The 21,262-nt window shown below is 40.0% G+C and overlaps 1 protein-coding gene across 2 annotated transcripts; it reads right to left on the reverse strand.

Moving 5' to 3' along the window:
* Window positions 1–1,983: 1,983 nt before the first annotated feature.
* Window positions 1,984–19,435, reverse strand: tmtc4 (transmembrane O-mannosyltransferase targeting cadherins 4). 2 transcript variants are annotated; one of them, XM_074695160.1, is made up of 19 exons: window positions 19,182–19,435; window positions 18,963–19,086; window positions 18,523–18,726; window positions 18,315–18,430; window positions 17,348–17,564; window positions 15,678–15,765; window positions 15,376–15,476; window positions 13,697–13,789; window positions 13,364–13,525; window positions 12,976–13,178; window positions 12,518–12,692; window positions 11,100–11,231; window positions 10,945–11,024; window positions 10,749–10,856; window positions 10,485–10,626; window positions 10,278–10,392; window positions 7,051–7,163; window positions 6,665–6,734; window positions 1,986–4,712 (listed from the first exon to the last, which is right to left on the reverse strand). In XM_074695160.1, the coding sequence occupies exons 3-19, from the start codon at window positions 18,682–18,684 to the stop codon at window positions 4,564–4,566; spliced, it is 2,226 nt and encodes a 741-aa protein (XP_074551261.1). In that variant the 5' UTR covers window positions 18,685–18,726; window positions 18,963–19,086; window positions 19,182–19,435; the 3' UTR covers window positions 1,986–4,563. The 2 variants fall into 2 exon arrangements, with proteins under 2 accessions (XP_074551262.1, XP_074551261.1); XM_074695161.1 differs by lacking the exons at window positions 18,963–19,086; window positions 19,182–19,435 and having other exon boundaries at window positions 1,984–4,712; window positions 18,523–18,696.
* Window positions 19,436–21,262: the final 1,827 nt, after the last annotated feature.

Consider the following 21,262-nt stretch of genomic DNA (forward strand, 5'->3'; position numbering starts at 1 on the left):
AATAAAATGAATATTTGGTGTTTTTCAGACTTTTGAAGTTTTGGACAAAACCAAAGGCTAACCCCTTAGGTTTTTTTTCAGAATTTTGGCCAAAAATTAAAAAGCGCATTAAACGCCCTGAAATCACTCTTTAGACACTTATTAACTCAGTCAAGGAGTTAATTAACCCAATAGAGTTGAGAAATTGGTGTTTTTGAAACCTTTGAAGTTTTGGACAAAACCAAAGGCTAACCCCTTACATTTTGTCAGAATTTCCCCCAAAAATTATGTGCCAAAACAACCCACCTAGGACACTCCTGGGGCCATATTAAACACATCCCAGGGGCAATTTTGCCTTCAGGATTGAAATTTTGGAATTTTTGAGAATTTTGAAAACTCGACAGAAACCAAAGGCTAACCCCTTAGGTTTTTTTCAGAATGTTGACCAAAAACAAAATACTGAAAAAATACCCTTAAATCACTCCTTGGTGACCTATAAACTCAGCCAAGGAGTTAATTAGCCCAATAAAGATAAGAAATTGGTGTTTCTGAAACTTTTGTAGTTTTGGACAAAACCAAAGGCTAACCCCTTACATTTTTTTTCAGAAATATGGCCAAAAATAAAATTCCAAAAAAAAAAAACAAAAAAAACTGAGAACACTCCTGGGGCCATAATTAACAAAGCCAAGTGGTGATTTTGCCCTCAGAGTCTAAATTTTGTTTTTTGTTTTTTGAAACTTTTGGAAAATTTGACAGAAACAAAGGCTAACCCCTTAGGATTTTTTTTCCCAAAATTTGGACCAAAATTTATCTGATGATGAAACACACTGGGAACACTCCTGTGGCCCTTACAAAAACAGCCCAGGGGTCATTTAGCCAATAAAATGAATATTTAGTGTTTTTCAGACTTTTGAGGTCTGGACAAAACCAAAGGCTAACCCCTTAGGTTTTTTTTCAGAATTTTGGCCAAAAAATTAAATACTGCATAAAACGCCCTAAAATCACTCTTAAGACACCTACAAACACAGTCAAGGAGTTAATTAACCCAATAGAGTTGAGAAATTGGTGTTTTTGAAACTTTTGAAGTTTTGGACAAAACCAAAGGCTTACCCCTTAGGTTTGTCAGAATTTCACCCAAAAATTATGTGTCAAATAAACCCACTGAGGCCCCTCCTGGGGCCATAATAAACACATCCCAGGGGCTATCATGCCCTCAGGATTGAAATTTTGCTGTTTTTGAAACTTTTGAAATTTTGGACAAAATCAAAGGCTAACCCCTTACGATTTTTCAGGATTTTGACCGAAAATTAAATGATGAAAAAACACTCTAGAATCACTCCTTAGACACCTGTAAACTCAGCCAAGGAGTTGATTAGCCCACTAGAGTTGAGAAAATTGGTGTTTTTGAAACTTTTGAGAATTTGACAGAAACAAAGGCTAACCCCTTAGGGTTTATTTCCCGGTAATCTGACCAAAATTTGTGTGCTGATAAAACACTCTAGGAACACTCCTGGGGCCCTAACAAACACAGCCCAGGATTCATTCAGCCCATAAAATAAATATTAGGTGTTTTTGAAACTTTTGAAGTTTTAGACAAAAACAAAGGCTAACCCCTTACGTTTTTTTCAGGATTTTGACCAAAAAATAATGTGCCAAAAAAACACACTGAGGACACTCCTCAGGCTCTTACGAACACAGCCGGGGGTCGTTGAGCCCTCAGGGTTGAATATTTGGTGTTTTTCAATCTTCTTAAAATGTTGAAAAAAAGATGAACTGAAGACTTACCTTCTGCATTTTTTCTGAAATTTTGACCAGAAAAAAGTGGTAATAAACACACTGGGGACACTTCATGGGGCTCATAAAGAGAGCCAAGGAGTCAACAAGTTTTAATTCAGTGTCCTAAAAATAAACCTGAAAATAATTAATAAGAAGAATAATATAATAAATATTTGTAAATGCTTGAAATAAACATGAATACATTTATTAATACATTTCTAGATCCATACAGACTAACGTGTGCATATACATCAACATATGCATAAACAAATCAAATACAAACATACAAAAATGATTTAACTCACACATAAAATCATTTAGAAAATTATAAACTCATACATTCAAACAAAGACACACACATTTATGTCTACACACACACAAACACCATGTGACTCTAACGTGTTTTTCCCAAAATGCTTTAACTTGATGCTCTGAGAGAAAACAATAGAAACGTCTCACATTAGCTGTAGCATTAGCCTCCCAACATTTTTATTTTTCACCAACCAAACATGATGAACAAGTCTCTCAATCCCCGCCATACAGATTTCATTTCTGACCATCAAATATTTTCCACTGCTGCCTCATTTGATGCTCAGGACATTTCATTTTTGCAGTTTTGATAAGCCCTGTGTTTCTTTATTTTGTTGGCACGCTGGCTGTTGCTGCTTATCAGATGCAAAATAGCACACCTGCTGTTCCAAAGCGCCCTCGGTGGGTTCAAATTAGTGCTCCCCTGCTTCTACTTCCTCTGTTGAATATGCTGCCACAACAAAAGGACGACAGCGTTTTTTTTTCCTTTTCTTTTCACCACGAGTTTGTTGAATCCTGCTTTACAGATTTGAGAGTGGTTTTGACTGGAAACTATCAGACATGATACACCCCTCCCCCTCCCAGAAACAGAAAGGAAACATTGATTACAATGATCAAAACTCATCAGGGTGATTAATAGGAGACAATAAAGGACCCCTCCTGGGATGGCGTTTCATCAGAGCGTCGTGACAGAGCAGGTAAAAGGTGCGCGGTGAAAGCCCCGAGAACAAGGAGAGGACTTCATAAGGCAGAAGTATCCCATCTTTTATTAATGTCACTCCCTAGGACAGCAGGTTTTTGTCAGTCAGAATGGATAATGAAGATGTTGGAGGGGCCGGTGAATCCATCCCTTTAATACTCACATATTTTATGATAATGAAAGGTATTCAAAGAATGATTATGATAAAAGTGCGCTTCCCCACCGATGTGCCAGCACAGCTGTGCAGCAGCTCCGCAGTCAGCTGCAGGCACCCAATGAAATGATCACACAGAAAGTGAAGCAGCAGATCCAGCAGCACACACAGGGACGAGCTGGTGGTTGTGAAGCCGGCCGCAGCTCGTCGGCGCGGCGTGCTCCTCTGCGTGACGGATGATAATGTGAGGGGGAAGCTTCAAGTCTGAATGTCACTATTCAAACCTTTTTTGATCTTATTCTGTCTGCATTGGCTCCATAGCATGAAGCCTTTCACCGTCCTGACCTTTACACTGCGCTTGTTGAATCAGTGTGTGTGTGTGTGTGTGTGTGTGTGTGTGTGGAGTATTTGTTGTGCTTTCAGACACTTCTTCCACTCACTCTTTACATCAAAGCAGCAAAAATAAAAACAGAGTTGAGTAAGACGGAAATCTCATCATGTGATATTAGTCACATATTCAGGAGGTCGTAAACGAGGACCCTGACGGTCGTGTGCAGCTCAGACCCCTGATGTGTGTATCAGTAACGTGGTCGGAGCATCAAAGCTGGAGCTGGTGTATTGTACTGTATGTGTAAACAAACCAAGCAGCTCCTAAAGCAAAGCCATACCAGCTCGCCGCGGCTTCAAAAGTTCCCGGCGAGCTGTAGGAAGCAGGTGAAAAAATAGAAGTGCATTGAACTCTGACCTCGGGTGCACACTTGTTGACTGATGTTTCACACTGAGGTCGCCTTTTCCCTCAGCAGCGGTCTTCAAGAGGCAGTGAGTGTGTGTGAGAGTGTGTGTGTGCATGAACGGTCCCCGGGGAGATCAGCCCGTCTCTCTTTGAAGGTCTCTGTGCTGCAGAGCTGTTTTCATACAGCACCGGCCGGCGGTTTCCTGTCTCCGCTGACCCCTCGTCTCTCCGTGGACGCTTCAGAAAAACTTCCCGGCACAAACACCTTTCTCCCATTAACTACAGAGACTGCAGGAGGCGGGGGGGCAGGATCTCAGGGTGGCATCTCAGTCAGGAACAAAAGAGACGGGCATTAAAAAACAAACATGATAACCAAATCAGGCCGCCGCAGCCTGGAGCTACCAGCTGATGCCTCTTCTGTTTGTCCGACTCGGATAAAAACAAAAACTGCAGCTTTTAAGGAACATTTTGAACTCTTGAAAAGCAGCCAAATAAATCAGATACTTTTTAAAACAGATACTCGGGGTCCACACACGTGTGCCGCTCCGTCCAGCTGACACAACATGGGGTCAGGGATGAAAAGAGGATGGGGTTCACCGCGGATCAGTTCCACATGGGCCTTTAAAGGGCCAACCAAACAGCACCGAGCAGACGTCCCCGGACCCGGCACACCTGCATCCAGACACATCTCACACCCAGGAAATCTAATTAGAAACATGAAAGAGTCACAGCCACAAAAGCACGACCTGTGAGTGTGCAACTCCAGCGTTTCCCCCCTGGTCCCTGGAAAGAAGAGCGCAGCAGACTCTGACACAGATCATGGTCTTTATTTCCAAATGGTACAAAGCCTGGAGTATGAATGAGATCAAATCATACAAAAAGGAGCGAAGGAGGAACCTGTCGTGGGCTCCCTCAGGGTGTGTGTAGTTTGAGCTGGTCCAGTTTGCGTCGCAGCATGTTGTAGTTCTCTCTGGTCCCCGGAGCCTCGGGGTCCAACTTTAGAGACAGCTCGTAGTGTTTCTTTGCCATGTCCAGCTTCCCCCAGCGATGATAGAGCACGGCTGAGAGACAGACGGACGAAACACGACGCAATCAGAGGCAGAAGATACTTTATCACTTTAACATCAGTTCATATCAGTGAAACTTTAACCTTAATGTGTCAGAAAGCTGCGACGTCTTTAGTGTCAGCAGGTCAAATTTAGCTTGTTTATACTTAAAAAACAGCTATCACCTCTTAGCTAACTTATTATGTATTCATATCCATGTAAACTCTGTTTAAATGTGATATTTTTTTGGCTCTATCAGAGTATATGCTAAAATCCTGAGGTTGATTTCAATACCTTTTAAAGACTGTTTTAAAAACCTTTCAAAAAGTTTACAGACTTTATAGCAACTTTAAGTTGTTGTACCGTCTTTAACAGTTGTAGTTTGCATTTTTAAAGAAATGCTGTAAGCTGAGGAGGAATAAAACTAGCTTTTAACTTTTAAAACTAGTAGTGACGTTTATTTATATCTGGTGTATATACCTCTCACAGTCTTTAATGTTGTATCTTATTGTAACTAGAGTCTTTATGTATTATTCTTTTCAGTTTTTGTATTTTTCTGCTGACTCTGTCAATTTCTGCTGTTAACACAATAATTTTCCAGTTTGGGATCAATAAAGTAACTCTATTCTTGTCTATTCTATTTTATAACTTTATCAGCTCAATGTTTAACATCCCAATCAGGGGACAGTCGCAAGGAGGAAAATAAATGTTCATGGATATTTTTGGAGTCAAAGCTTGTATATATGTGAAATTTATTACCTCATAAAACCACAATTAAGACTTTTTAATACTTTTTAAGACCCCACGGACATCCTGTTTATACTCCTTTTATCTTACAATATACTGCTTTTTTTAAATCACTTTTTAATTTCCTGTAGTGAAGATCATGGGTGAGCACATTATGAAAGTCTTAAAGACTGATATTAGAGCACACCTCCCAAAAAGTTTGTTGTGTTTTTTAGGGATGGGAATTGAAAACCGATCGATACGAAATTCAATAAAAAATGTTTCAATCCATTGATATCGTTAGCCTTTGTGCTTAATGATTCCCTCATCAATTCTTTACATTATGCTGGAGCCGCCGGGCCTTACGTCGGCTAGTCTGCTGCAGCTATCTTAGCTTAGCAGTTAGCTAACGTTTCCCAAGAAAACTTTGATTCAGGATTTTCAGCTTGAAGTTTTCCTGAAGAACTGACTTCATAAAGAAATGTTCATCACTCTCTCTCAGGAGATTCATATTCAGCACATTCAACATGGTATAAATCACCTTATTTACCTAAATAACAAAACAGCACAAGCTTGATGCTAACGTATATGGGAAACTGCATTGATATGCTAGCCGTTAGCATACATCAGTATAACTTTAGCTTCAGAATAGAATTTAAACTTTCATCACAGAAACATATCACATCAACTCTTTGTAAAAAATACTGAGAATTTCAAATGCTAAAAGCTAACAGGCTAATGAAAGGCTAATGGCTGACGGAAAGGTTCCAAACAACTTAAACTACTGCTATAACCACTTTGAGACACTAGATGGCCTACGTCAATTATTAATATATTACTATTACTATTTAATTATGCCCAGAAATATCCAGACTCAGGGACCAATTACATTTTATTCACTTACAGTATAAACTCAATTAAATGTTGTTGACACAGAAAACCTGTAAAGATACTTTTTGTACCAAGAAAATTCACAACAGGAATTGATAAGGGGATTGATTAAGAATCAGATCCATAAACAGAATCCATCAGTACTGACAACATCTTATTGACTCCCATCCCTTGTGTTTTTTGTTTTTAACCCTCTCTACACAAGTGTTTGTGTGTTTCCGTGTGTACCTACAGAATTTACTTGATGAAATTTCTTCTGTTGTGTTAGAATAGTTGTGTTTGAGGATTAGATGAAGCCTGGTTCAGATATGAAGGCTAACCCTGTGTCTGTAACAGTTGCAGCAGCTCACCCAGATTGCCGTGGCAGCTGGCAGAACCTGGGTTGATCCGAAGAGCGTGGAGGAAGAAGCTCTCTGACTCCTGGTGCCAGAAAGGAAACAAAAAGAGGACGAGAGGATGATGCTTAGCAACAATAACTACCACACAGAATATACAATAAACGCCCAGCTTTAAGTTCTGCTTCCTTATCGTGGTTTTCTCTCACATTTCCCTGCATCACCCACTCATCAGCTCATTGTTTGTACTCTGATCATCGTCTCTCCACCTCTACGTGTCCCTGTGCTCACGTTATCCCACATTTCACCATGAAATAAACACACAGATGATCCTGACACAGACTTTTCTGCCAGCATTAAAAAATGATCATTTATCAAACGCTGGTGTGACTCTGACTGACCTTGTATTTCTGCTGCTTGCCCAGGACGTTAGCCAATGAAAACATGATGGTGTGGTCGTTAGGGATCAGCCTCAGAGCCTCACGACCAATCAGCTCGGCCTGACCCAGGTTACCTAAAAGAGGAATGAAAGAAAAGAAGAATAAAAACATTAAATGTGTTTTAAACCTTCAGCACCAGCAGCTTAACGGCTGGATTCATGTGTCGTCTAATAAACGCCGTTTCCTGACTGTGCTGCTAAAAAGTGTTAAAATGCAAAAAATCTAACAACCCAGAAACGCAGAGATCCAACAGGACGAACAGCAGGTTTCTGCCAGGATCTGACTGCTTGCTTTATTTGTCAGCAGCGTCTAGAGCAGAGTTTTTCCCTCTCCACACATGGAGGAGCGGTTTAGTCTCCTAATTAAGGTTGAACACAAGGCCCACTGGGTTATTGATCTCTGTCACAGCCGTCTGATGTCTGGCCAGAGACGGAGGCAGAGGGAGACAGACAGGCAGACAGACAGACAGTCCTGAGACGTGTCCTGAGTCATGGCCGCTGCCTTCACACGCAGCCCCTGCCTTCATGCGCCCGTGTGCTGATTGAGCCCTGATTCTGCCTTTTGTTTGTGTAATGAACAGAACCAGAGCGTGGGGGCGTGGGGGATATTCTCCGTTCCTTGCTTTCTGAAAACGACACCTATTGTTCTTCTTTTCCCTCTTTCTGTTGTTCGCCGGGAGCCGGGGAGAGGGCTAGAATTATTTCTGTCAGATTTGGGGAACAAATGCGGAGGGGGGACTCTGAGGGGGCGCTGTTCTGGCTGTGCTTGCCCACGTTTGAGCAGGAACACACTGGGCCCTGATTGGACGGTTCCAGTGCCCTCCTGGGAGACTCCGCCCCCGCGGGAGCAGCTTCTGACAAAACGGCTCGAGCGTTTGGAAATCAGAGCATTCTCCACACGGCAGGGAAGAGTGCCTTCAAAACTCACAACACAAAGCTTTAATACATAAATTTCAAGCATTACTGATTCCTGCTCTTCCGGTCTAATCTTGTTGGCCATTTAGATTTCCTGCCTTTCCAAAAGCATAAACGCCGTGTTACTTGGCTGTTAACGCTGGAACTAAATCAACAAACACAGAGAGATGTCTGAAATTAAAACCACCAGAAGTCACAATCTTTAAAAGCTGAGAATTCACTGTTAATGTGGTTTTATTAAAGCTTTACACATCACTACAAACAAAAAAAACACAGGATTAAAGCTTTAACCTGCTGCATGTTTCATATCTTATGTGAGCCTTTTTGATTTGAATAATAAATTAAATTTTTTTATGTCCAGCAGGACAAAAAAAGAAAAGATCTCAGGCTCATAAAAAAATGAAAGTGAGCTCATTTTAACAGCTGTAGTTGAATATATGTGTTTCCTTTGCAGAGTTTAGATAATAAATATATTTTAAGTGAAAGTATTTCATTTTTTTAATGATCATAACCAAAATGAATTGATAAATTTTTTTATATTTTAATTATTTTAGTAACTTTTAACATTTTTTTGTATTTCACATGAATTGTTTCTTTTGTCTCATGTTAGCTAAGTTCTTTATTTTATTTTATTCTATTTATTTGATTTCTCTGTACAGCGGTTTAGTCAACAGTGTCTGTTTTAAAATGCTTCACAAATAAAGTTAGATTGGATTTCACTTGTTATTGTCATAATTGTTTTTATATTTATTTTTCTGTGCCGCTTTGATCTCATTATTTTGATAATATTTGGACACATGTTAGGAATGGGGTCACATTAAAGAATACAAAGAAAATAAGGGATTTTAAGAATAAAGTCAAACAGTTACAAAAATAAAGATGTTATGTCATAAGAGTTAAACATTAGAAGAAATGTCACTGCTTTATGAATATAATCTCATCAATCTGAGAGTAAAATCTGTGACTGCACAAGAGAAAAGCTTCAAAATGTATAAAAGAATAAAAGGTGTAATCTTAGGAAGATGAAGTCATGATTTTATAAACCAGATGTTATCACAGGCTGTAATAAATTGATTTAAAGGGTAAAACTACAGTTTGATAGTAGCACAGCAGCCCTTCACTAAAACGAAGAAGGTGGATCGTTTTATAAAGATATGCTCGACTCCTGAGGACAGAAAAGAAATTCAGAGTTTTTTTTTAAAACAGACTGAGTTTGCTCCACAACCTCTACCAGGGAACAAAGTGCTGCTGATGTGGTTTAGTGTTGAGTAATTTAACCAGGGGGTCTACAACCTTCGCTTCGATAGAAGCCATTTTTCCTCAGCTCACCTGGATTAAAGTCATTAAGGAGCCACAAAATCTACTTTACCTTCACAATAAAAACTATAAGGTGTATCAAAATCTGAATGTAGTTGAAATCTGAGGAATACCTATCTAAACTAGGAGGGTTTTTTTATTTATATAGTGTACATAACAAGATGTCTTGGTTTTTTGTTTATTTATTTTTTTAATTAAATTCTAAAATATTTGATTTTTTTTTTTAAAAATGCAAAAATAAATTTGAAAAAACTGTAATTAAAAAACAATTTAATGCTTTTTTATATTTCTTATTTCAAAAACTACCACAAATTTCCAATATTAAGGTGTAAGAAATTCTGTACATAGTCAAAATCTGAGGAATAGTTATCCAAACTAGGAGTTTTTATTTTTGAAATTTATAAATTGTACACTAAAAGATGTCTTGATTTTTGTTAATTTTTTTTTTCAAATTAAATTCTAAAAAATTTTAAATTCGGCAAAAATTGCAAAATTCAAAAACAAAGAAAAGTTGAAATAAAAAACTTAAATTAATCAAATTTTTTAAATTTTTTTTATTTCAAAAATTAGCAAATTTCCAAATATTTAGAAATTTCAAAAAATGCGCAAAATTTTCCACTTTTATAAAATTGCAAACATTTCAAAAATTTGCAAGAGATATAAATTTTATAAATTTGCCAAACTTTCAATTTTTTTTTAAAGAATACTTAAATTTGATAACATTTATTAATAACTTTTTTTAGGAGGTGAGGTTATTTTAATAATATATTTTTAAAGCTACAAGGAGCCACTGCAGAGGAGTCAAAGAGCCTTGGTTTAAACTTTAACCAAGACTGTAAAGTTTAAAGGCTCTGTGGGTTTTCATTGAGGCGCTCTGACACACTGTTGTTGCTTGTTTATCTTAAAGTGAAGAAGAATAAAGATGACTGTTTCTATGTATGTGTGTTGTGTCCATACCGGTGTTGTCCAGCAGGATGACCATGTTGTTCCAGGCCAGGCTGTGATCAGGTTTTAGCACCGTTGCATTCCTCCACGCATTCAGGGCATCGATGTGTCTGTTCTGATCAGCGTACTGAGGGAACACACATGAGAAAAACACGTTAATGGCAGATTTTTGACCTTTATTTGAGCGTGAGGAGGCATGTTTGAACCGTGGCGTCTCACCAGGCGTCCCAGGTTGTAGTAGCAGTCTGGGTATTTCTTTCTGAAGCGGATGGCGTTCCAGTAGCTCTGCTCAGCTTCCTCAAACTTCTGCAGACTGTTCTGAACTATTCCCAGGTTCATCCAGGCTGCAGCAAAGTCAGGCCTGCACAGAAGACAAAGTCCATGAAGCGAGCCGTGGGGAGCTCTGGGTCTGGAATTAGCTGATGACATGGTCGTTGATGTGTGGTGAAAGGTGCAGCAGTAATTAAACGCTGGATGACACACTGAATGGAAACAGCTTTAGACAGCAGCTGCTCTGCCTCCATCAGCTCGTTCCTCTCCTTCAGGATGTTCCCCAGGTTGTTCATGGCGTGGACGTAGGTTGGATGGAGCCTGAAAGCCACAGACCTGGTTAATACGACTCATCTCGTATGTCCTGATTAAACGAGGAATGAGCATCTCTCTGTGCGCAGGGACGTACCTGACGGCCTCTCTGTAATAAATGATGGCAGTGGTGGTGTTCCCTCTGTCTGCGAGGTTCTTTCCCACGTTATAATGGACCTGTGGGACCAGCACGGACAGCGTCAGAGTCTAACCGCCGACACAGAGCAGGCAGGCAGACAAACAGGTGGTTACCTTGGCGTTGAGTGGACAGACGGGCAGGGCGCTGGTGAAGAGGCTCTGCTCTGACCGCCACTGGTGACTGCGGAGAGCACAGCGAGCTGTGTACACACACAGCAGCGCCAGCACCGACACACACAGCGGCTTCTGGGAGGAGGGAGAAGAGAGTCGGGTCAGTCAGAGCCACAAGTGTCTTTAGAGGTGCACATGAGGGGAGGTTAATACAGAGATTTGTGGTTAACTTCAGGGATAACTCCAGTTTTTAAAAGTGCCACAAAGGCACACACATAGCGGCAGGTTGTGGTAAGAATGACCTGGTTCCTGATCCAAGCTGAATCCTGAAATCTGTGATCCCTGAGGACACCGCCTGCTGCTTTCATCCATTTATAGGTGAAACTTTCTAATGTCAGCCCTAGGGATGAGAATTAAAAACCGGTTCCTGTTGAGAATCGATAAAAAATGTTTCAACACATCGATATCGTTAGCTTTTGAGCTTAACGATTCCCTGATCAATTCTTTACATTGTGCCGGAGTCGCCAGAGCCTTACGTCGACTAGTCTGCTGCAGCTATCTTAGCTTAGCAGTTAGCTAACGTTTCCCAAGAAAACTCTGATTCAGGATTTTCAGCTTGAAGTTTTCCTGAAGAACTGACTTCATAAAGAAATGTTCATCACTCTCTCTCAGGAGATTCATATTCAGTACATTCAACATGGTATAAATCACCTTATTTACCAAAATAACAAAATAGCACAAGCTTGATGCTAATGTATATGGGAAACTGCATTGATATGCTAGCAGTTAGCATACATCAGTATAACTTCAGCTTCAGAATAGAATTTCAACTTTCATCACAGAAACATATCACATCAACTCTTTGTAAAAATACTGAGAATTTCAAATGCTAAAAGCTAACAGGCTAATGTAAGGCTATTGGCTGACGGAAAGGTTCCAAACAACTTAAACTACTGCTATAACCACTTTGAGACACTAGATGGCCGACTTGAATTACACAGTACATCAACGTCACATTGTGTGAAATTTTGACCTGTTTCTGTTTAATTATGCCCAGAAATATCCAGACTCAGGGACCAGTTACATTTTATTCACTTACAGTATAAACTCAATTAAATGTTGCTGACACAGAAAACCTGTAAAGATACTTTTTGTACCAAGAAAATTCACAATAGGAATTGATAGGGTGATCGATAAAGAATCAGATCAATAAGCAGAATCGATAAGGGTATCAGTATTGACTAAATCTTATCAACTCCCATCCCTAGTCAGCCCAGCTCTGTTTCACTGACTTCATGGATCATCACAGCAGATGGATCAGGTAGAGACTTTAAAACAAAGTGACTCTTTAAGCTTAAAAAGCCTGAAAGGTCACAGGGTTGCGGTTTTGTTGCAGGGTGTGGCGTCCTTTAAAGCCCCACCTTGTGTCTGGACCAGCGGCTGCAGCAGTGTCCCAGAGAGTAGGCCAGCAGCAAGCAGTACCCAGCCGACGACAGGTAGAGCACTCTCTCTGCAATGACGAAGCCCACCCTGAAAAAGACGTTACAGGCCGGCAGGAAGGGGACCACGAGCAGCACCAGACCCAAGGTCAGAGTCCTGGCAGGGGGCAGAGAGGGCACAGGAAAGGCCAAAGGATTATAGACATGAACACAGCACTCTGATGCTGCTGGGGGAGAGTTTTGTCTCAATAACAGCAACAAAAACTGCACAAACTTTTCTGCAAACCAACAGAGAATTTTTGAACTCAATCGAGGTTTTGCACTCGTCACACTGCAGCGGATACGACGCCATTTTCATAATCAAGTCTAAGTCTGGAGAGGCCGACATGTGCAGCATCAGGTCCACAGTGAGTGTGTTAGCGCTGGTTGTGCTTTCCTACCTCCTTCTCTGGATGTCCGGCGAGCATAAGGCTTGACTTATCAAGCCTATCAGGACGCACCAGAGCAGCAGCAGCCACACCATCCTCCAATCAGTGGCTGACTTAATGAGAGGCACACAGCCCATGGACCAATCAAAACACAGCCACCAGGGACACAGCAGCAGCCAGGCATTCAGAGAGTAGTAGTAATTATAGTTCACAATCTGCCAATCAAAGAGGAGGAAGAGGAGGAGGAGGAGGTGCAGGGAGGGGAGAAGAAAGGGAGGAGAAGTATTTTAAGATAAGAATAAAAGTCAATCACTGAGGCTCAGAGGATGAAAAGACGTCTTAAATGTCTGATTAGAGCGAAATAATCTGATTGAGGATTAACAAATAAAATCATACTCACTCTAAGAAATATATTCTCTTCAAAAGATGCTGGGTTATCAACTTCAGTGAAAGCTGGTGGTCCTGTTCCCATGATCCTCCAGCGTGCATAGAGCATAGAGAGTCCTCCGAGACCCATCAGAGCCAACCGTGTTAGCAGTCCTGTTCTCAACGTCTCACTCACCTGTCAGGGCGGATATGAGTGCATGTCACCCAGAAATAAAACACCACGAGGAGGCTGCTGCACATCGAGCCACAGCCCTGTTGCTGTTCCACTCAGGACGTATGTGATGTGACATTAATCGTAACAGGAAGTGCATAATTTATGACAGAGAGGAGGAGGAGGGGGACTCACATCCAGGAGGTTCTTCCTCAGGAGTAGCCTCTGGCTGAGCTCGTACACATTAACATTACAGATCAGGAGGACATCAAAGGCTGCGTTCACACCCTGAAGGAGAATACATACAGCAGGCATTAAAATGCATGTAGGTCAGCAGAAAATACATCTCACGCTCCAACTGTTGGAGATGTCCCAGGACTGGTTTTTCTGATCTGTTTGATGAAGATGTTCAGACACAAGATTCAAGGTCTGCCTCTCTGCTGGAGCCACACTGTTAATGATCACAACTCACCTGAAACCAGATCATTTTGTTTTTTCTTTTTTTTTCAAACATTCTTTTTTGTTGAATTTTTAGCACAAAGTTAGCAGAAATTTACCATTCGTTACAGTGAATGTGTGTAATGTCACATTGGAAAATTATAACATTAGGAAGAATAAAGGTGTGCGCATTTACAAACATACATGATCACAGACATATACGCATACACCCCCCCCCCCCCCCCCCCCCCAAAAGGCCATATCTGCATAAAGTTTTTCAAAATAATAATAAAAAAATAAAATAATAATAATAATAATAATAATAATAAATACCAGAAAATGATTAAATAAAATAATAGAATATTTAAAATATTTAGACAAAAGGAAAAGAAAATAATAAGCTATACACACATACATACTCATACAAAGTAATAGTAATAACAATAATAACTAGAAAATAAATTAATAATAAAATACCGTTACAAGAATAAGAAGAATTAGGCGAAACAATTATAGTTAAAGTATATATATATATATATATACATATACATATAAACAAAATAAAAATAATAATAATAATATTTAAAAAAAATCAATTGAAACCAGCTCATTTTGGAGTTAACTGGTTATGCTGTTGGTGAATACTGGTATTAAAATCCAAATATCTCCACTTAAAGGCTGTGAAGCCACAAACTGATCATTGTGTTAGCTCTGGCAGCCAGCAAAGTCAAGCTCTGCCTACAGAACATCAGCTGCTCCTAACACCAGCTCCTATCAGCTGATCACACTGTGCACTGCTCCATTTAAACTGCCTCAAACCTCTTTCCAGCCCAGCTCCTCCTTCATGCTGTGTCTGATTTAAGCAGAGACTCAAGAGATTCTTTGCTGTTACTCTGCCTGAGAGGTGTGCTCTCCCCGCCTCGAGCTCTGGCATTTCTGAGAGCAGGGAGCTCCAGGAGCAGAGCAACACCACCAAATATAACTTCTAGGAGCGGTCCTGACTGGTGCTGTAGAGCTCAAAAACTTTTCAAACTTCTTTATTTTTAATATCTGGGAAGTTTTAATCATATTGATTCAGATTTTTTTAATTACATCCCTAAAATTTGTGATTGGATTGATTTTGTCAGCAAATCTCGAAGCTATGTTGGTTTTCCCAAACCATCAGACACAACGTATGTGCTTTTTCCGACTGTAGCAGGATGATGTCATTTCGTAATAATGAATATGTGTTGGAGGATGTGTCAGAATAACTAAAACTCTCACCTACATAAGAAAGAAGACATTTAGTCATGAAATAACGAAATAGAGGACATCAATTAGTGAGAGTTTGCTTAAATGGTTTTTTTCCTGAGGTTTTTTCTTTATAATGGACGTGATGAATCATCAAATCATGACTAAATGACTTAAAAATGAGTAAGAAATGAAAGACTTAGTACCAGGACTGTGATCCCTTGTTCTTTGCAGAGCATCGCTGCAGCACACAGCAAGAGGCTGACCACAACCCACTGCACAGAAAACCTGTCGTCTCTGTCGCCTCCTGCAGAAACAAAAACAAGGTCGCACACGGTTACAGCCGGATCAGGATGCACAAAAGAAAAGTCGTCGTTCAAACAGATGAGTTTCTAAATGAGCAGCTCCAGAGTGATAGATGCCGTCACTGCGCTCATCAGAGCCTATAGACACTCCTTTGTGCAGTGCAGGGTTGTAGTTCAGAGTAATAGTCACACCAGGTACCTACCTCTGTTGAAAGCTTTGCAGTAGGTGAGGAAAGAGAGCTGGAAGAACAGAGCGCACAAAAGGTCTGCTCGACCCACAATCCCAGCCACCTTATTTAGGGAAAGATCAGAGCACAAAGGTAAAGATGTTAAGTTTAATTCAAAGACGCTTCTCACAGGAAGCCTTCGTCAAACCATGATGTTTGTTCATATAGACGTATTGTTTCTTGCATCCAGGAACAAACGGAGGCTTATTAAGAAGAGAAGAAAGCACCTCTCATTACCAGCACGCTCTATTTGTGTGTGTGCTGTGTACTGTGTGGGTACAGTATGGTTGGCATCCTGGGGCTGCCTGCTTTGATACATACAGCAGGCCTAAGCCAACAGGCTGCCTGCCTCCCACCCCCCAGGTCTCCCCCAGTCCTTGACCTGTATGATTAAAAGGAAGGGCGAGGGGGAACTGCTGCCTTCCAGCCAGGCTTTACAGCACAAACACACACGTTCTGCCAGGTCAATAAGCATCCCAACACAGCTAATAGTTGGGCCGCGCTCGCACACGGATCCTTGGCTCCACGCTCCCAGCTGTGGCGGGGCTTTTGTTCTTGGCGTGAAACCACTGCATGTTTAGTTTAAAACTGTCAGGCTGCTATGCCAGGACGCCACGACGAGCTGCTCTGAGAGGTCCGTGTTCATTTGTGACCCGAAACGGAGAACACCGCATCACCTCAAAGGGATGGACAGGAGCACGTCAGGCACGGAGAATGACGCAGTCCAGGTTCACAAACAAGACTGAGAGCCTCACAGTCAGGCACAGCTGATGCTGTAAAGGCCAGGACTCTGATTGTTGAGGAGTGGAACGGGTTAATACGGTGGCCTGTAGGTGTCAGCCGATTTTATTTTTAAAAGCAAAAACATGAATGCAAAAGCCACAACACTGGGTAATTTAAGAAAACAGTTTTTCTAACAGACACAGAAAATTTTTGAAAGTTTTCTTTTTTACTTTTAGCTATAATAGATATAACTTTAATGCTAACATAATTGATTCATAAATCTAAACATAAGATGACATATTTTTTTCTGTATCATGAATGATATTACAAGGTGAGACCCCAAAAAAGCTATGTTTATCATAGCTAAAGTTAAAAAATTAAATTATTTCCTTACTTTTGCAACTTCTTTGTCCTCTGTGATAACTAACCTCTTTCAACTTCATTTGTGTTGTGGCTTTTGCAAATCATCTGACACTCACAGGCCACCGTAGGTTAATGTATGGTTTGCAGAATCCATCATATTAAAGTTATATCACATTTGCAGCATGTGTCTCATGTTTGTTCCTTCTGTTGAGATTTTAAACTGAACATCTGAGTTTATAGTGTACAAATCTGGATTACCTGTTGATCAGTATGAACCTTTCAGGCAACCACCAAAATCCCTGACAGCAGGTTTGATAATTACACTTTTAGCACTTTTAGCACTTTTAGGTTCCTATTGGGAATAGACAATCAGTATGTTAATGTTTCCTGACGTTAATAAGTTCTGTCAGCGCTACATCTATTGTTCTAAGCACTAACACGGTGCAGCCTGTTGCACAGCTTCAAAAAGAAAAGACAGAAGCGTGTGGGAGCTCTGATGTTCAGAACAGAAGAACAAAAAAAAAACACTTCTGAACACTTTGAACTCGAGCTCTACTTACGCTTTCTGTGTGAACGGGATGAGCAGCAAAGAAAAGAGCAGCCAGCAGAGAGGTCTTGGGAGCGTTGTTCAGCAGCCAGCCGTCCTTATCATAAACCAGTCCACCAATCAGGATGGCAAACACGTCAATCATAAGAGCGGAGATGACAGCATGGAGGATGATGTTTGGCACATGGAAGCCAACAGGGTGAAGGCCTCCTGCCAAGAGGTAGCTCAGCCTGCGATGATAAATAAATCATGTTATTCTTATAGGTTAAGGAGTGTACAGGAGTGTTTCTGAGGTAGTAAAGTCTGCTTTGTTTTTATCCAGTCCTCTGCATTTCTGTTTTTATGCAGGTTGGCTTAAACATGTGGAAACTCTCTGAGGTTAAGAGCTGTGCACTAAACAGCTCGAAGGGCCAACCTCCCTCAACTCACTCGAGCAAAACCTCAAGAAATTCTTGTTGAAACATGCCAGGAACAGTGTGAGCTGAAGGTCACATGTTCAGCTCTGCACTTACAGGAGATAGATTTTGCACAGGTAATAAAAATCAAAGGGGGAGGGAGACAATCTTTACACAACAGCCACAAAACTAAAGATCCTGGACTTTGACCTTTAAGTTTTTCAACCAAAGTCTGAGTGGTTGTCTGCAGAGATGGGAATTAGAAATTAAAAAGTTAGCGCAAGCAAAGCTGCACAGACTGCATAAAGTTAACAGTCAGGTCCAAAATAGCAAATCTGAGACCTGCTACAAAAACCCTACTTTCTTAACACCTGCATTATTTATCAAACTAGTAATTGGGACTCAGAGATAGACTTTTAAAAGCTACTGGCAAATAATAAAAAGTAAAATATAGAGGCAAAGTTAGCACAATTATAAAACCAGCTGCTAGAGCTAATTCAAATGTACCAGCTGTGACTTTCCTGTGAAACACCACACGCCCTGTTGCCTCAAATGTGAGTTAACACTGCTGATGTCCACTTTTACCTAAATGTAAGGACAGTGAGAGGTCTGTAGGATTTGTGGCTGGAGTTGCTACTCAGGTTGCTTCCCCAGAAGTCATTGCTCCAGATGTTGTTCAGAGGAGTGTTTGGTCTCAGGTCCTGAAGGAAACAAACACAGAAACACACATTACATGATGCCAGTGCCACTGACATGAGCAGATGACGCTCATAAGAAGGAACAGAGAAGTTACCTTGTTATTAACAATTGCTTCAGAGTCATCAAACACAAATTCCCCGTCATAACTGTTGATGAAGCACAGGAGAGCAACCAGAGCGACTGTGACCTTCGCTTGCACTGGAGCGAGTTTTGGGAGGGGTATTTGGTGATCCCAGTGAACTTCAGATAACGCCATGATGCACCGGGTCTTTGGTCATTCTGTGACATCATTTGGGTCCTGAGGTGAAGCAGATTTAGTTAATAAAGCAGAATCCAGACTGAGTGTATTCAAAGTGATCTGCTGAGTCAAAGAGAAACATGTAGGAACATCAGGAGCATTTTAACATGTATGCTGCAGAATGAGGAGGTGAGAGCAGGAGGTTAGCAGCTATATATGCTATCAACAGTTTGGGTTCAAAAGCTAATGAAAGTTTAATAAGAGAGCACTCCCTTTCTCCAGCAGGTGGTTGATACCTTATCTATTCAGGGCAGTGCAGATGGAGGTCACCCTGTCCTGTGTTTCTCCCATGTTAGCTTCTTCTGGATGGCTAACTAGCATGCTAACCCGGTAAACTGACGAAGAAGCCAAAAACCGCGCCTGAAAACAAAAATGAGGGTTAGATACACAGTTTGTAAAGAGACAGCGACATAAAATCTCTATTTGTAACTCTTGAAGTAGTGAAGTGAAGCTACCTTTGAAGTTTAAGAGCTGCTGCTGCGTAACTTTAGCGCGTCGTGTTAGCAGGAGCTAGTCTCATTTTACGGCTTCAGACTCTCAACCTTTGGTCTTTCGATATAATCCGCTTTCTAATCCAGATGTTTCACCAAAAACTGCAAAAGTTTTCATTCATAAATTCACCCCGGAGGAGAGAGACGGGAGGGAGACTGGACTCACTGCAGTAAACAAATATACACGCTCAGGCTACACTTCCTGCTACGTCAGAGTCACATGATCCCTATCGGCCAATGGTTGAGCAGAGACAGCAGAGGAGGATTTATTTAAAATTTAAAGCACACATGTAGGGTAAATGATAATGTATATGTCAGGGGTCTGCAACCTTTACTTTGAAAAGAGCCGTTTTGCCTCAGCTAACGTGAGTGAAAGTCATTCGGGACCCACAAAATCTACTTCACCTTCACATTAAGACAAACAAGTTTGTAATCTATTAAATAATTATATTAGCTTTTGTGTTAATAAAATTGTACCTGTATTTTTTTGTTTTTTTATTTTCAATAAAGTTGCAAATTTAAGGAAAAAAATTGTAATGTGATAGATTTAATAAATATGCAAAATTTATTAAAATTAAATTAGTTGAAAATAAAAAAAAATGCAAAATAAAAAAAAATGAAAACAGATTAAAACATTTTTTGCTGAAATTTTATAAATTTGCAAAAAAAAAAAAAAAACGTGAATTATGCAGTTTTAAAATTTTGCTTAGTTTCATAAAAAATGTAAAATTTTCTAAAATTGCAAAAAAGGGGTATTCAAATTTAAAAAATCAAAAATTTGTTGAATCTCCAAAAGATGGGGAAAATTTTTGTCTTAATCTGCAAATATGGAAGAAATTTGAAATTCAAAAAAAATTGCAAAAAATTGCAAAAAAATCACAAAAAATTAAAAGCTTTATTTTAAGGGGTGATCCATTTTTAGTACAAAATGTTAAATCATGATTTTACTTAGTGTTTGTGTCGTTATCATTAATACCCTCTGTAAGAAAAAAACAACAAAAAAAAAAACAACAACCTTGTATTCTTATAATATTTTAAAGCAACAGGAAGCCACTGCAAAGGAGTCAAAGAGCTGCATGAGGCTCCAGAGCCACTGGTTGCAGACTCCTGGTATATGTTAAAGTAGTGATAATATCATATTTAGACACTGTGTGAACCATTTTCTCCTGCATGGAGATATTATAGCTCAATGCACAGGCTGCACAGAACATTATAAAGGTAATGTAAAAACTAAAAATCATAATTTCCACTAAGATTAAGCAAATTATTGCAGAAATGATTGCAGATAATGTTAGCAATAAAAGCAAGAATGAAAAATATGTTTATAAATGTGAAGTTAATTAAATTAATAATAAGAAGCATGATATATTAATACAATATCTGTGGTATGGTTAATGTTGCATGATATTTTTAAGAACCATTAGAGGGATGCATGGTGATTCAAGGTCAGACTATGGTCAGACACTATCTGCTGCAGGGTGGGTTAAGCAGCCTGCTACCGAAGGGCTTCCTGGTTGCCATGACTAACAACACTTGCGGTGGGAGTGGGAGGTGGAGAGGTTTCTGTTAATACCCCAAAACACACCTTTTGTAGCTTTGCAATGCAGCCGTTTATGCTCCTCAACCCCTGTTGACTCTGCTCTCATATCTTCCTTTATCTGCCCATTGCTGCCTCTGCTCCTGATGAAAAGGCTCTCACTAAAATCACCAGGAACTAGTGCAAAACACCCCAGGTATGTTAACATGCAAACACACACACATATACACACAGTTTCTGCATTCTGTCATTTATAAGGTGTGAACATAAAATTCAGTTCTGACTGACACTTGCTCATTTATTTCTGTTAAAACATAATTATTGGGTGTCAGTTTTTTTGTAAATGATACAGTGGTCTAATTAGAGGGTGGAGAAACATTCTTATGCATGGAAATATAACTGTTTAACCAAGTGCAATAATTATTCTTCCATCTTTATATAATACATTTAAGCTTAACAACCCTGCACACAGAAAAGAAGAGACAGTGTTTGATGTGTGTCCTCATAC

Source organism: Halichoeres trimaculatus, unplaced genomic scaffold (assembly GCF_033239565.1).
Source record: "Halichoeres trimaculatus isolate MK-OKI-2021-1 unplaced genomic scaffold, fHalTri1.1 fHalTri1_scaffold_19, whole genome shotgun sequence".
Classification (NCBI taxonomy): Eukaryota; Metazoa; Chordata; class Actinopteri; order Labriformes; family Labridae; genus Halichoeres; species Halichoeres trimaculatus.